This window comes from Stegodyphus dumicola, chromosome 8, assembly GCF_044657685.1.
Source record: "Stegodyphus dumicola isolate Sdum_Otavi_A_Nest chromosome 8, ASM4465768v1".
NCBI classification, from domain to species: domain Eukaryota; kingdom Metazoa; phylum Arthropoda; class Arachnida; order Araneae; family Eresidae; genus Stegodyphus; species Stegodyphus dumicola.
In genome coordinates, this window is record NC_140775.1 from 153,964,937 (window position 1) to 153,982,508 (window position 17,572).

The 17,572-nt window shown below is 34.4% G+C and overlaps 1 protein-coding gene across 1 annotated transcript in view; it reads right to left on the reverse strand.

The window, feature by feature from the left end:
* btv (dynein cytoplasmic heavy chain beethoven) overlaps window positions 1-17,572 on the reverse strand; it is a 256,105-nt gene that overhangs the window by 208,290 nt on the left and 30,243 nt on the right. Inside the window, exons 7-8 of the mRNA XM_085822605.1 lie at window positions 5,620-5,770; window positions 1,220-1,389 (exon numbers count right to left, since the gene is read on the reverse strand). Coding sequence (XP_085678731.1) covers window positions 1,220-1,389; window positions 5,620-5,770 — 321 coding nt within the window. The remainder of the gene's footprint in view (window positions 1-1,219; window positions 1,390-5,619; window positions 5,771-17,572) is intronic.

Consider the following 17,572-nt stretch of genomic DNA (forward strand, 5'->3'; position numbering starts at 1 on the left):
AGGCCCCTCCTCTTCAGGAGAAAGAAATACCTAGAAAGAAGAAAACTAAAGCGGAAGGAGTCTCAAAAACACGTGGTCCTTATCAGCACTGCACGTGGTTATAACCGGATTTTTAATCAGAGTTACACTGGCCGCCTACTTTTACTGAGCCAGGCTATCTGATCAAACATGTAACACAAAGGACAAAGAATTAGCGAAGTTAAAAATAGGGAGCGAGGGGCAACTGCACCTTCACGCTCAAAATCTGAACTTCGAATAACAAATGGAAAAAATAATTAATTTTAACATGCAAAAACACCATAGAAATTATAATAATTATTTGAATAATGAATTGAATCTTATCACTACTAAACTAAAGATTTATCTTTTTTTTTTCTTCCCCCCCCCCAGCCTCTCCCTATTCCACTAATTTTAAAAGTGAGCTTCATTACTACATTAGATTCTACAAAATATTGCTTTATGTACTATTTAAAAACTTTCTCTCTTATGGAAATGCTTGTCTGTAGTATATGTAAGAATATTTTACATGCCTTTTCCTCATTTTGTTTAAATTTTTAGCAAAAGCAACAGACATGGATTATTTTTCAAGTACAGTGAATAATATGCATGAATTTCAGAAAATATCAGGCATAAAATAAAAAACAGGTTTAAAAAAAAATTCTATTTTTGTTGTGGAAAATTGGTTTTAAATTGTCATCCTGCCTCAGTATCAGTAGTATTTTGAAATTATTGATTTGTAGCAATTTAGAGCTAAGCCTGTGTTTCACCAAAGTAGAAATATTTTGAACCTTTTATATCAATCTGATGCAGCACATATTTCTGATGCAATTTAGATAACCATTGCAGCAATGCAATACTGCTAATCTTCTAAACACTTTTATAATTTTTCAGAAAGCAAGAGTTATTTGGCTAAAATGTCAGAAAAAATTATATTTTAAACATTCCTATTCCTTCTGCTGCTCATAACCAAATAATAAAGAAAATAAAAGGATTATATTAATTTACTTATAATAATTTCAGAATTCTGCAGTGCAGACATTTCCATTAAATAACAATGGAATCATAATTTATAAGCATAAAATGATTAAATCTTTAGTGATTCCTTATTTACTACATGAGTAGCCTTCAGTGCTTTTGCATATACCCCAAAATTGAATCAAGAAGTTAAAACTAAAATAATTTAATTATAAGATCATTATTCACATCAAGAATAAAATACCCAAGGGTTCTTGTTTGTAATCCATCAATCAGTTCTTGGGACCAATTGTCAAATTTCTCTTTGTCATATGTATGAAAATCATCAAGAATATTTTTTATATCCCTATCTAAGTTTTGATAACCATCTAGATCATCAAGAAGAGACTTGCTTACTTTTGCAATTTCTTTTACCTGAAATTTAAAAAATAGGCAATAAAAAATTAAAATTAGTTATCAGCTTTTGAATTTTAGAATAAAATTATCAGATTAAAAAGTAAATGTATACTGTTTTTAAGAATACACACAGTTTTAATAACAACTTAAATATGACCTTAAACTATGTCTCTTTGACAAAATACAATAAACTAAAAAAGTTAATGAAACGAAAGCATTTTAAAATTAATTATTGATTTTAATCACCAATTTTATTTAAAATGACAAAAGTATTAGCTTTTAGCAATTAGCTGAATTACTTATCAGATGGAAAAAAGCATTTAAATAACCTAACAGTTAATTTAAATGGCCTGATAAAAAATAATTAGTAACATTTTCTGTTTAAAATTTAGTGCTGTAATTTAATTTCTTAATGAATGTAACATTACCGCATAAAAAATCATTTTAATTAATGCCTTAGAAAGGGAATAACCACTCGTTTAAGACATATGCTCACGAACCCCGGGGCCTACGGTCAAGAAACCAGATTTTCGGGCACTGCAGGCCCTTGGCCCACTAGGGCTGTTGCGCCACTGAATTTACTTTAGAAAAGGGATAATTAAATTACAACAGCAGAAATGTTCGATATGTTAGCCTAAACTTTACAAAATAATTCAATTACAATTTTAAAAAATTCCAAATTTAAACACTGTTACTAATTCTGTATATATGTAAATGAGTTTTGTGAAATTATAAGTGAAACTGCAGGGGGGCTATAACGCTAAATGAAGATCTAAAAAACGAAACTTTGCCGGAAAAGTAAGAATACAGGGCTAAGTCTATTTAATGTTGAATAAATGGCTACTGGCGATGGATTTGGCGAGAAACAGCCAAAAGTGACATGTCCGGTTTCTGTTTAACTGCAATTTAATAACTCTAATTGATTTTTATGTAACTGCAACCGTATCCGGCACTCATATGCCTTCCAGTTATTTCGAGAAAGGAAACTTACAAAAGATTTTTCGACGACTGGGTGAAAACTAGTACAGATTCTGTATTTATAGTAAGCAACTAAGTATGATGGTAAACATTTAAAAATTTATCTCAGGGCTCTCTTTTCAATTTGCGCCAAGACTAATTCATTTGGCGAAATTCTTAATTTACAGTAACCTATTTTCCATTCCCTTTTTTCAATGTGCATCGTTCGTTTTTTCAAATAATTATAACCAAGTCGCATTTTTAAATGGGTCCAGCAAGCAACTCGTAGAGACCGTCACCCAATCAAAGCTGCTCATGCCCAGATGCCAGTGAATCAACTGACTCCTCGTCTAGACGATTTAATCAAGCAAGTCAATGCCTTGACGCGGAATATGAGTGGCAACAAATCGACACTAAAGTGCTGAAACTGCGGCACTGAAAGCCACGTACGAAGGAACTGCAGAACACCCCAAAGGAACGGAAGCTAAGACCGCTCCGAGGAAGAAGGTGGAAAACTAATTCGCGGCCATCTCACGTGGCTGAGTTTGCCAGATAATGAGCAGCCCTATTTTAAAGCGCTTCAGATTTCTGCAATGAGTGGCGGCAAAATGGACTCTTCGTCATGGAAAATATCAATGGCATTCCTTTCAATAATACCATCGATATACGAGCGAATGTTACCATCAAAGAACCTAAAAGAAAGTACAATTTAAATTTCAAAAAGATTTTGAAAAGAAGAAGAATGAATTATTCTTGCATACAAATCAAATATAGGGAAAAAACAGTATGGAAAAGTAAGCAAATACGAGAAAATCTGGAGACATCAGACTCATGAAAATGAAGAGAACAAGCAGAAAAATGAGATGAAGAAGAAATGTGAGAAAAATCCTGAAAGAAAATGCACTTTAAACTATGAAAATAACTAAAAGAAAATGGGTCAAAATAGATAGTTGGTAAAGGCTATGGAACTTACAAGTTTACTTAATTTAAATGCTTTGCTTGCATGATATCGTAATTTGTAAAATCAAAACAAATTCTTAGTCATATTCTGCTATTTTGCATCAAGTTCTCAATCAAACAAATTCTATCTACACTTAATCCCTTTTCAAAAATAACAAAGATAAAATCTTCAGTACATCAGACAATTACAAAAATTAACAAAGAAGAAGAAAATGATTTCATGTTTGAAACCACCATCAAGTGATAGGGGACAAATGTTATAGCTGCTTCAAAAAATAACATAATCTTTATCATACAAAATCACTTAAAAATTCCAAATCTGTCCTTGTATTCAGCTTTGCACAGAAAATTTCGGATAATTTGAGAATCTGAAATAAAATCTTCACACATTCATGTTCTTGCTTTCACAATCTAATACAATTTGAAATCTTTTTGTAATATTCATATTGACAGCAGAACTCTGAAACTTTGAAAACTTTTAAACTGAACTCTCTTACTTAAATACATAACATTTTACATGAATGCAATATTTTTAATGCATTGACACAAAATATTTAATTGAATATAATTACTTTAACATAGTAATATAAGATTTTACACAAGACTAGAATTCGGGTCAAAAATTTCAGAAAATTACAGTCTACCACCATTATTATAGAAATTACAACCAATATTGGAAAATTAAATTTAACATTCAAAATGTAAATATAGTACTTAAAAATTTAACAATTTTATCTATTATATAAAACCAATAATGCAGCGATAGGTTTCTAAATTCCACATATAGCTAAATGGTATATTATGAAAGTTTCACATAAAGAAAATACCTTTATGAAGGAAAGATAATAAGAAAAAATTAATTTTTCACTGTTTTGGATTCAAAACAAAAGAATTTTTAAGCAATAATAATATAACTTTTATTTTACAAATTCATATTCGGCGAGGAATATTCATCAAGTTTTCTATTTACTTAATGTACTAAGGCTTCTAACCACAGAAACTTAATGGTTAAGATAGTTCAACTCATTTCAACAATTTCTCTATACAGTGGAACCTCGAGATACGAGCACATCTATATACGAGAAATTCGAGATACGAGGAAAGTTTGAGCGAAAAATTCGTCTCTAAATACGAGCACTGACTCGAGTAACGAACAACAAGCCAGGCTATTTGTATGCGTGGCGCGTTCCCCGGTCCGGCTCGACTCAGAGAATACCCTCGTCAGATCACTCGGTGTTCTTTGATCTACGTGTTTGTACGCTTGTGAGTTAATTGTTTTTTTTACATTTAACGTGAAAATAATTATTTCACGACGCCTCCGAAGAAGATTGTTGCCTCAGATAGTGCTGCGAAGAAAAAGAAGGAAGCAAAGGCCTTTGAAATTAAAGAAATCACAGATACACATAAGCGTGGTGTAAGAGTGACAGAATTGGCAAAGACTTACGGCCGTTCGACATCGACGATCTGCACTATTCTGAAGAAGAAGGAAAAAATTAAGAAACTTGATGTGGCCAAAGGAGTTACCGTTATTTCCAAGCACCGTCCAAAACTCCTAGATGTTGAGAAGCCGTTGTTGGTGTGGATTAATGAGAAGCAGTTAAAAGGCGATTCGGTGTCGGAAGCTATCACTTGCGCTAACGCTAAGAATCCGTACTTGGACCTTCTCCGAAAAACACCAGGTACGTCGACTGAAGATGAGATGGTAATGAGATTTTTGCGGATGTGGAATGGATTAACTAGATTTCCATTATTTTCAATGAAGAAGTTAGTTCTAGATACGAGAAATTCGCTATAGGATTTCAGTGCTGGAACGAATTAAACTTGTATGTCGAGGTTCCAGCTGTCCGAAAATACGTGGACAAGTGGCGAAATATTTAGTATTTAGAGAATATTAAAAAAAATTTTTTTTGAGAAAAGTATTTTATAGAATTAATCAAAATTCATTATCTATAAGTTTTGATTATTTCAAAATTCGAATATTAAATTAAAACAGTTTGAAAATATCATAATTTCATCAGTTTTAATATAATTTGGCCAAAGTGTAACCAAAATTAAAAAAAAAAAAAAAAAGTGCATGTGCCTGAAACAGATTTTTCTTCCTAAAATCTAAAAACGAAAAAAAAAAAAAAAAAAAAAAAAAAAAAAAATCAATTCCTAATGAAGCAAAAAGTGTTTTCTAACTGTAATGGGAAGTAGATAGTTGTTACCCTTTATTTCCCATTCTACTAAAAGAATGGAATAGGGGAAGCGTAGAAAAAAAGAAAAGCTGCTGCTTTTAATTAAAAATAACGTTAAAAATACAAGTATATTGGGTAGAAAAGATGTACAAACTTTGCTGTTTAACTGCTTTATCCATGTAATATTGTTAATTAGTTCTGGAACAAGATTCGAAGAGGGCATTTCTTTTTCTCCTGCAGAGCACATTAAAAAATCCTTCTGCACAGTCTTCATGTATTCCATTAGTTGGCCAAGAAAAAGTTCTCTGGAAACAGATAATTCAGTACAACTTATAACAAAAAGTACAGAAAAATTAAGGTATAAACTCATAAAAGAATTAGTACCGCAAAGCAAGAATATATCCAGTAAAGTATTAGCTACATAACAATTTATGTCATACTAGAAATAAAGTAGATTATGTAATAATTAATTGCGCATTATACGGATTTCTTTGACAATATTTAAAAATCCTTGACATAAAGCAAAATATTCAGTAATCAACATAAATGATGAATTTAATTAGATAGATGGATAGATTAGATAGTATTTAATTAGATGGTTATAAATCTTAAAAGTATGTCCTATGAAACTTCTGCTGAAGCATACAGCCCTCATATGGCTTGCCTTAATTAAAGAATTAAATCCAATCCGGTCTACAAAACTGGCTAATCAAAATATGCAAAATTCAACATATTTTGCAAGACTGTTTGATAAAAAAATACATTAGACATAAAAAATCAAAACATTTTCATAACTCTCTAATTATGGTATTGCTGTCTCTCATGATACAAGTTATCCACCACTAAGTCATCCATCCGCATACAAATGTTACAAGATTTCTAAAAAAGAATTTCATGGTATCTTATACCAAGACGTTATCAGCAGTTCCTTTAACTCCTTAATGTTAATTTGAGTTACTCCATGCCAGAAGTGTTTCAACAAATTCCACAGATATTTAATTATGTGATTTCAGGGCAGTTTGGATGACAGAATTTAAACCTGCAACATTTTCTTATGTTCTGCATTTTATTCCAGAAGTGCTTTTCAACATATTCCACAGATCTTTAATCATAGTGATGTCTAGGCAGTTTGGATGCCAAAATTTAACCTTGAACATTTTCTTATGTTCTTTCGATTTATTCCTCATTACTTTCTGTAGTATGGTATTGTGATTATTCTGTGGAGGATTCTAAGATGATGACAGTTATGATAGTAATTAAAAAAAGAAACATTTTCATGATCAGAAGATATACTTTCTGGTTTTGTTGATATTTAAATAAGTTGTAAATTTATCTGCATATAAGTCTGGAGAGTCCAAGATATTTTTATGTAGATGATACAGATAAACTCACTTGTTCATAAGCTGCAAAGGAAAATGATATTAATCAGGCCAAGGGATCTTATTCTAATAACAAATGATCCAATATTCCTTATTTGCATCTTGCCGGTCTTTCAATAGTGAACCATAGTTAGCATAGGCATTTAGAGAAATCTCTAGCTTGTTTTGATTATTTTAGATAATTTTTCAGAGTTACAACTAATCCAAAAGTCTTGCGGCTTCAGCAACATGGCGATCCAAAGTCTAGAGATGATAATTCAGTGTTTTTCATATTCATGCACATGTGCTATCTTTCAGCAATACTGACCAATTGAGCTCAAAACAAAATTTTCATTTATACAAATTTTTGAGCCTGAAATGTATTGTCAATAACTCAACCTTACTTCTGCTTGCATAGTGATGATGAGGCCATAATATGATAGCTATTTGGCAAATATTTTTTTTTTGAACTATTATAATAATTAAGCAGTAAACTTAAATTTGGAGGCTGAAATCACTTTTCATAATTACAATATGTTAGAATGCTAAAAATAGAAGGAAACTATCAAATAAAAATTTAAGCTAAACAATGATTTATTATTTTTTATGAATCAATGATTTAAAAAGGAACTTGTTGGAAATGTAAACATATATGATAACAGCCAAAATGAATGTATGTAATGGTAATTTATAGCCCTTTCTGTACAATCACATTAGAAAACGGAACCACATATTTTATTTTTAAAATTAGGCAAAAAAGCAACCATATTTTGGCATAGACTTAGAATGAAACTTTATTGATTCCCAGGGTCATCAGACATGGATCCCTTTTCTTTGGCAGCCGCAGCATAAACATTTTAGCAAAATGGAAGGAGCAATGACCGTTTCATTTTTATACTGAAACAAACTGAGCACATAGCATCATCTGTTGAAGAAAATAGTGATGAAATGTGAAAAACCAGATACTAGATACTAGAATTCTGAAAATGGCGGAATGAGGAAGGACTGTCTTGGAATAAATGTCATTAACTTGTAGGGTTTATATTTATTTTAACTAACATTTATTTTAAGTTTAAACTATCTTTCCTGTCAAGCCTTACTTTCCCCTGGAACTGCCAATGCCAGAGTATGTAAATTTTAGTAGAACGCGCAAGGATTCAAATTATCAGCGGACGTATTCTGAGTTAAATAGAATGGAAACGAGTTCGAGGTGTGCTGTTCTTACTTCACGAGCGCGGAGGTAGTTAGCTAGAAATTGAAGAACCCCGCGTTTCGGCCTGTGTGCTTGCCTCGGAGAAATGTTAATCGTTCAACGTGATATTCAAAGTTTGCTGAATTAGCAGCGGTATTGTAAAACGCGGTGAGGTTAGTTACGTTTAGAGAGCCTCGTAGTTAGAGTCTTGTTATTATTTCTTTTCAGGTTCTTATTTTTATTTTACCGCCGGGTCGGCGTAGTTTGTGAGCGTCAAGAGCACGCAATTGTAATTTCTTAAGTTGAATAAAAAGGGACTTAAACCCTTAGCAAGACTCTGTCTAAATTCCAGTTTCAACAGTCACCTCTTGGTTGCGTGCAGGTTGGAGGAGCGCAACTCTACATTGGCGCCCGAACACTTGTCCAACTGAAATGGCCGAAAATCGGATGGAAGCCGCGGGACAACACCAAAAAATGGCAAGCCAATTGGAAGGATTTGGATACCTGGTCCAGACGTTGAGAGCGTCAATTAAGCCAAACGTCAATTTCGACGGAAACAATTCGGTGGCGATATTTCTAGAAGGCCTAGAAAATCACTTTCAGCTCTACCCTGTGCCTGAAAGACAAAAAGTTGCCATCGCCACATCTGCACTAAGAGGAGAGGCCGCGCTATGGTGGAAAAATATAGGCAAATTTTTATTAGGGGAATTTGGAAGCCAGACATATACATTTGAAAATTTCAAAAAATCGTTAGTAAAGGCCTTCCCCGTAGTGAAAGATCGAGCAAGGCTAGAAGCTGAACTATATAGTTTCTATCAACGGGATATAGAAGAGTTGACGGACTTTATTCTGCGAAAAATTAAGCTGACGGATATGCTGTATGGGAAGAAACCCGACGCGGAGATTATTGAAATAATCTTACCAAGATTGTTACCTGCTGTTCAAGACTACTTCGAAATTAGAAACCCAAGCACATTGCAGGAGCTCTTCGAATTGGCGGTGAAGTTTCAAAATCGCAGAATAGCGGAAAAAGCTAGAGGGGCATCGTATTCTCAAAGTACCCGAAGGCAATCTTCAAATGAGCAAACCAGAAATGCAAACCGCTCTTATGGGGGAAAGAGCTATCAAGCTAACTCATCGAACCTCGAAGGTCAAGGCCCAAAAAGGAAATTCGAAAACAAACATACGCGTACCCAGAAGGCAGAAGTTGAAAGGAAAGCTTTAAACGAGTAGAGGGGCCTGTGAAAGCGAGGGTCCAGACCCCGGAAGTTTTAAAAAAACCCTCAAAAAGACACTTAAATACGGTCATCGTAAAAAACTCACATCTACCAATTATACAAGTCCTGGTTGGCGATGTACCAGTAGAAGCCCTCATCGATACAGGAGCAGAAGGTAATTTTATGAGCGAAATATTCTTCAAAAAGAATTTTTATAGGTTACGATTATTTAAAACCAAAAATACCAAAATTATAGCGGCGCAAGGAAAAACCTGTAACTGCATCGGGAAATTATCATTAAACATACAGGTAAAAGAGGAAAGCCTCAAAGTATTAATTTTTGTAGTGAAGAATCTGCAAAATCCTCTTATTTTAGGTATGGAATTTTTAAGGGCCGCGAGGGCCAAACTGAATTTTCAAGACAGTTCTGTTGTGCTGGAGATGGACCAGAGGGTGGTGGAACCTGTGGAACAACCGCAAGTTGACCTTAGCCATTTGAATGACCATGAAAGTCAAGCAATCCAGCAAGTGGTGAGTAATTTTTCTAACTTGTTTTCAGAAAAGCCTGGTAGCTGTCAAATAGTTACGCATCAGATACAGTTACCTGCCGAAAAACCTTGTAGGACTAAACCGTATCGTTATGATAAACAAAAAGACGTAATCATCGAAGAACATATTCAGGAGATGTTAAAGAATAAAATAATAACGCCCATAAATAGTGAGTACGCGAGTCCAGTCGTACTATGTAGGAAAAAGAACGAGTTTCCTCCTTCGGATAAAAGGGCTTGGAGGTTTGCTATCGATTACAGAAAACTAAATAGTATTACTAAATTCCCAGTTTACCCTTTGCCGGTTATAGAGGAAATTATTAGAAAGATCAAATCTACTAGATATATGACTACTTTGGACTTAACGTCTGGCTACTATCAAATAGCTATGAAACCCGAAGACATACATAAAATCGCGTTTATAACAAAATCGAGCACTTATGCATTTTTACGCATGCCCTTTGGGTTGTGTGGGGCCCCATCAATATTCCAGAGAGCTATGGACATTGTTCTAAAGCCTGTCCTAGAAAAATCGACTTTAATCTATCTAGATGATATAATTATAACGAGTAGTACGTTGGAACAACATATTAAAGCTCTAGAAGTTTTTAAATTATTAAAAGAGGCCGGTCTTATAATTAACGCCTCAAAATGCAAGTTCGCAACTAAAGAACTTAAATATCTCGGTTATAAAATTTCGCAAAAGGGTATAGAAACGCAAGATTCAAAAATAAAAGCCACCAAGAATTTCCCACCGCCCAACACCGTCAAGAAACTTTCTTCTTTCCTTGGGTTATGTTCTTACTATCGGGCTTTCATAAAAGATTTCGCTAATATTGTTGAACCACTGTTAGTAATTAAAAGAAAGAAAAGTAAATTTACGTGGACAGCGGAAGAAAATACCGCATTCGAAAGATTAAAAGAAGCGCTCATCAATGCCCCTGTTTTAAAATTCCCGGAGGGGGACGAAAACCTGGAAATTGCAGCAGATGCGTCGGACTATGCGGTGGGTGCGGTTCTTATGCAAAATAGCCATCCTCTGGCATTTTTTAGTAAAACATTGAATCAAACACAAAGGAATTATACAGCTACAGAGAGAGAAACATTAGCCGTATTAATGGCTGTACACAAATTTCAGTTTATTTCGGCAAAGCGCCAGTAACAGTCTTTTCGGATCATGCGGCTGTTGGTAGACTTTACTCGTGGAAAAACCTAACGCCCAGGTTAATAAGATGGGCTTTAAAACTCCAAGAATATAATCTAATAATAAAATATAAACCGGGTAAGGAAAACAATGTAGCTGACGCACTTTCTCGTATAAAACTGGACGATGAAGGAAATGAACTTAAATGCGCTGTGTTGACTTCAAAAATTTTAGATTCTAGAGATACGATTATCACTGAACTGAAAGCTGATCCTGAATTTGGAAATATCTATGCATATTTGAAAGACCCCGAAAGCTTTGAGCACACATATATCAATGCGATAAGAAATAGAGCAGAAAACTATGAAATAATAGATAATTTATTATTTTATACGAAAACAACAAACGAAAATCTCGAGTACAAACCAGTCATCCCAGCCTCGCTTCGATTAAGCATTTTGAAGGAAATACACGACGCGAAAACAGCGGGTCATTTAGGGGTCAGAAAGACTAAAAAGGGTACGCGAGGCGGTATATTTCCCGCAATTATACAAAATAGTAACTGCGTATGTCAGGTCCTGCAATCAATGTCAGTTAATAAATGACATTAATTACAGCCCGGCCGGGTACTTAAATAGCATTCGCGCTACATTTCCGAATGAAATTTTAGGCATAGATCTTCTTGGTCCCTTACCCCAGAGCGAGTTAAATAAAAATCGTTTTCTTTTAGTAATTGTAGATCACTTTTCAAAATGGACAGAAATTGTTCCACTTAAACGCGCGTCAGCCAAAACAGTCGCAAATGCATTCTTACACAGATACATTTTAAAATACGGTGCACCGATAAAAGTCATTAGCGATAACGGAAAACAATTCATTAGTCAACTATTTGAAAACATATGCACTGGACTTGGCATACGCCATATCAAAATGGTTCCGTATAGACCACAGGCAAACATAGCAGAAAGAGTGAATAAAAACATTGTAAAAATAATTCGCAGTTACGTTAGCACACATCACAAGCGCTGGGATGGCTACATAAATGAATTAGCTTATGCTTTAAGAACGGCAAATCACGATACTACGGGAAAAACCCCAGCAGAATTATTTTTAGGCCGAAAGTTAATTACGCCTTTAGATAAATTATTCTTTGTGCAACAAAGAGAGCAAGAGTTTAAACAGAAAGATGTGCAAAAACTTATTGATCAGGCGCTTAAAAGCTCGGATACGGCAAGAAATAGGCAGAAAGTGTATTACGATAGAAAACGCCGTGAAGCAGATTTTAAAGTTGGGGATAAAGTATTGAAGCGGAAATTTTCTTTATCAAGTGCCCCAGACAATTTTACTGCAAAGTTAGCTCCAAAATTTGAAGGGCCCTTATGTAATTCAGGAAATCAAAGGAGTCGTATTGTACCTTAAGAACGAGAGAGGGGAAATCTGTAAAGCAAGTCTCGACCAGGTGAAAAAATACTATAATCAAAATGATTTTGAAATCCTTAAAAGTTTCTTGTAGGACTCAAGCCTAAAAGAAGTAGAAGGTCCAGAAATAACGACAATCGTTCCACCACCCAAGAAGCAGAGAAATGAAGAGAGACCTAGCCCTTCTACAACCCAGGCGACGGTACCGAAAAGAAAGAACGAAAATTTTCAGACTCCAGCATTTAAAAAAAACAAGAATGCAAAGCCACCGCGTAAAGAAACCTTGGTAAAGAGGAAAACACCACCTACAACGTATCGCAGTAGAAATCATACATCAAGGAGAACGCTCCCAGGGCCAGAGAGTCAGGTGCAAACAAGGCCACCGTTTCGGAAACTAAAAAGAAAACAAGAGGAACGAAAATACCAGCAACAACAGAAGAAATTCAAGAAGGACTCCAGACCGGAGGACGTCGAGACCAGCCGTCCAAGGGAAAAACGAAAAAGACAGCAACCCGACGATTGCTACACCAAGAGGCCAGCATGCAGAGGACGCAAAAGAAAAACTAACGTAGACGACACTCGGAGGTCAGTAAGGAGAAGATTGACGTCCATGAAACCTATAACGTGGGAACAGTTTTGCCAGAAAAGAATGACGGAGTTTCAATCATCGAAAACTCAAAGATAAGTTAAAATCTTCTATAAAATTTTTTTCTTTTGTTCCGAAATGTTATGCGTAAGTACGAAGTTCTATGTTTTGACGAAAGTCAATATGTCTCGGTTGAGACTTAGTTTTGTTTTACTTTATTTAGCTAAGGCAAAAGTATTATTTTAAGTACAAAATCTAAGAACAAGCATTTTCTGTTGGTCGAAAGACTAATTCTGTTATGTTAAAGCCAAAATTTGGCCGAAGATAAAAATAATTTCGTATTCTTGTATTAATAAGAATTTTAGTTTCAGTGCCGCCAGCTTGGCGAAGAATGAGTAAAGTAAAAATTTATTTTATCTTATTCATTTTATGGTAAATTGTAAAAATAATATGTATTAAAATTTTGTAAATATACGTAAATACTTGAAAGTTATGTAAAAGTAGAATTTAGTCTAGAAGCATAAAATTTTAGATGCTAAAAGTAAAGGCTTAAAAGCAATGAATTCGAATTTAAGTATTAAACTGTAGATAAAATCATGCTTTAGAGCGAAAGCCTGCATGTCTAAAGATGAATTACGGGGAAGTTAGAATGAATGTGTTTTGTAGGGTTCTCCACCTACACTTGAATTTTTAAGAATGTTAAAGTAGCTCATCGAGTTGTAGAATGTCGAGTAAGGTGTGTCTATTTGGTCGTTGAATTCTAACAAATCATTGTGGTTAGGGGAAGTGTTGTAAGACCAAAAACACGAATATCCCCGTTTGACACCACACATGGTGGAGAGCCAGGGTAACGTTAAATTAATGTTTGAATAATTGAATGAATGTGAATTAAGCAGTAACTAAGGAAAACAAATCGTTTAAAAACAAAAATTTATTCAGTGTCAAGAAAGTGTAAATTATAATGTATTTAGAAAGATACTGATACTTATTCCTTCCAGATGCTGGAAGGAAAAGAACAAGATTGATTGCTGAAGTCCAGGAAAAGTTGCTGTAAGAAGAGAGATTTATATAAGTATCTACAGAAATTTAGTATACCTTTCGTTACCTAAGATTTTTTTGTGTAAACGAGGCTCTTAAGAGTTAGTTCAGAATTGTAGAAACCTTATAACAGGTCGTTTGTAGGACCTGCTTCCAAGTTTTCCAAATTCTGGCAGCGGCAAATGTAGGGTTTATATTTATTTTAACTAACATTTATTTTAAGTTTAAACTATCTTTCCTGTCAAGCCTTACTTTCCCCTGGAACTGCCAATGCCAGAGTATGTAAATTTTAGTAGAACGCGCAAGGATTCAAATTATCAGCGGAAGTATTCTGAGTTAAATAGAATGGAAACGAGTTCGAGGTGTGCTGTTCTTACTTCACGAGCGCGGAGGTAGTTAGCTAGAAATTGAAGAACCCCGCGTTTCGGCCTGTGTGCTTGCCTCGGAGAAATGTTAATCGTTCAACGTGATATTCAAAGTTTGCTGAATTAGCAGCGGTATTGTAAAACGCGGTGAGGTTAGTTACGTTTAGAGAGCCTCGTAGTTAGAGTCTTGTTATTATTTCTTTTCAGGTTCTTATTTTTATTTTACCGCCGGGTCGGCGTAGTTTGTGAGCGTCAAGAGCACGCAATTGTAATTTCTTAAGTTGAATAAAAAGGGACTTAAACCCTTAGCAAGACTCTGTCTAAATTCCAATTTCAACAGTCACCTCTTGGTTGCGTGCAGGTTGGAGGCGCGCATCTCTACAAACTAAAGGAAATAAATTGTTTTCAAGGAAATTTAATTCACCTGAAGAAGCTTTATGGGTAATTTTTGTAGAACCAAAGTCAAATTTGTGATCAGATACCCAGCAATGATTAGCTACTGAAGATTTGTGTATCTCAGTTTTTTTTTTAACATAAGCTTTGTGCTCCTTGATATGAAATTTTACTAACCTTTTAGTTACAGAAATAATAAGAAATACAGAAATAATTCGCACAGTGAAGATTCACTCAATGCTGAGCCGCTATAGTACAGTTCGTAATTTGAGTAATAAATATCACTCAGGTAGTGATTGATTCATGATTGTGCGGTTCGGAAAGATTTTGCGCCGAAATAATACAGCCTAAATATTCCTGCCTATGTATTTACTGCCAAAATGGACGGCGCTGACTGGGCACGGGCCTGAAGGACGTGGCCTACTCCATTGGAGTAGCGAGCATAACTGGCGCCCGGGGCAAAATACCTTTTTGGCGCCCCCTTTCCCCGAAAAAAACACAGTGATATGATGAAAATCTTGTTTGTAGACCATTTGGCGCCCCTCTGCGATCGGCACCCGGGGCATCATACACCCCCTTGCCCCCCCCCCTCGCTACGCCACTGGCCTACTCATAATGTGAACTTAGCCTCAGTCTCTATGATAGCCATATCGGATGATCGTTCGTAATTCTCACCATCTGATTAACGCCACCTGATTCTCTCTTTTTACTTCCTTATATGAAGGGAGTATTGTAATCGCGAAAAGTTTTGAGTATCATATTTCAACGAAAATATCCACTTCATCCGCTCTCGAAACCACCTGAACCATGACATCTGTACGTACGAACAGAATAAAAGACTGTTTTTGCTAAAAAGAATTGCAAAATGGATTTAAAATGGAGTCAGAAGAGATTTTTTTTCTTGAAGACTGTACGTACATACGTATGTATGTATCTCGCATAAGTTAAGAAGGGACTGCTATAACATGTAGTTGTGCACTTCACTTTTTCCTTGCAATCCAGCTGCACTAATCTTATATATATATATATATATATATATATTTCCACTCTGTTGCCTGACATGGTGAGTTTAATTTTTTTATTCTTATATGTTGATAAATTGTGCATTTTTTGCTTGTGACATGTGATTGAAATATGTTTATGTCCCGGTAAGGGTTTTATGCCTTTAGTTAATCTGCATGTAATAATTATAGAATTATCAACAATTTAAAAGTGTCGAGTTAAGCCTTACCAACCGCCATTAGCTTACATTTCATAATCAGTATAACTGTGATTTAAATCAGTTTCTGCACCTTCAGCGTCGTTTTGCCAAATGGGACCAAAAGTAAACCATCAGTTTTGTGCACCGAAAAATCTGTCTTCTAGCCCGCTGTCTGAAATGCTTGTTTTCGCGTAGAAACTCTAATTTTAATTGTAAAAAAAATTTTTTTTTAGCTGTTTTAACTGTCTTTGGTGTGTGTTTTTCTTTATTTCAGGACTGTGGAGTCGGTAGGGAAAATAACTGACTCCTGGAATTTTAATGTAATTTAACTCCTGGAATTTTAATGACTCTGACTCCCTCATATATATAAACATATACACATGGGTTACAGCTTATATAGCTTATTTTTTTAATATAAAAGAAGTAATAGATGCTACAGAAAAAAATTGATTTCATAGCAAATTATTTATATCAATTAGAATTTATTATGAAATGGAAAAAATAACTAATGAGGTTATTTCTAAGAAACAGTATAGCTTCGGCAAGATTTTCTTTGTTGGAGGGAGATAGATCCGATTTGATAAAATTCAGAGCTGAGAAAAGTCTTTCCACACTAACTTGAGTAGAAGAATGAGCTCTTACTCTTAGGGCTACTTCTTTTAACTTTTCAGGGTAGATTTTTATAAGTTCTAAAATAGGTGTCTTGCAAGCGCAATCATATTTCTCTATTTCTTCAAAGGCCGTGTAAAAATCTTATTTGTAATTTTTCATTTTTATATTTAAAGGCTCTTGTTTTTTTTTTTTATTTTCATTCGCTTTGCCCTAGCCTTTTCAAAATTATCCAAAAATGTTTTTTTAAATCTAATTCATCACTGGAAAAGGATGATAGAGACTCAATTGCAATGTCTGCAGTTTGACTGTCCTGATTCGAATTCTCCAATTGTTCTGAGAATAATTTCATTCTTAATGAAAGTTCATATATGGCTTTCTTTACCTTCTTAATTTGTTCGTCATCCAACAAAATTCGGTGTTTTGGATCTACATATATTGAACCTAGCAAGATTTAATAGTCTAAGCAAACTAGTTTCTGTTTTCTTCATTGAAGAAGTGATTCCTTCTGCAATAAACCTTCCATTTCAAAAAGAACAAACATCCTATTCTCACCTCCTGTCAATTCTTCAGATTGCAGCTTTTTTGTGGCTATATACGGTATAGGAAGAAGAGTTTCCAATTCTGCAAGATCATTCTACAATCTTTCTGTTAGTGAAACATTAGGGTTATCTACATCTTTTAAAAAAGTTCTTGATTCTAACAGCTTCTATATCATCAAATATGTACTTCCTCATCATATTGCTTGATCAATAATTGTTCTTTTTCTTGCTCGCTTCTTGAGAACGGCATCAATTTTGGGAATTCTTGCTGCTATTGCTGCTTTGCCTAAATTTACCAGGGAGATTTGTAACTAAATGAATTAGTTTAATCACCAATGGCAAATATCACATCCATCCTCCTCCCTTATATTTATTTATTAAAATGTCAATAAAATAGAAAATAACTATTTATTGATATATACAGTTCATAAATAAAAATAATAACTCAGCTTGTCATTATTTTTTTTCACTTCATTTTAATTTCATTTCAAATTC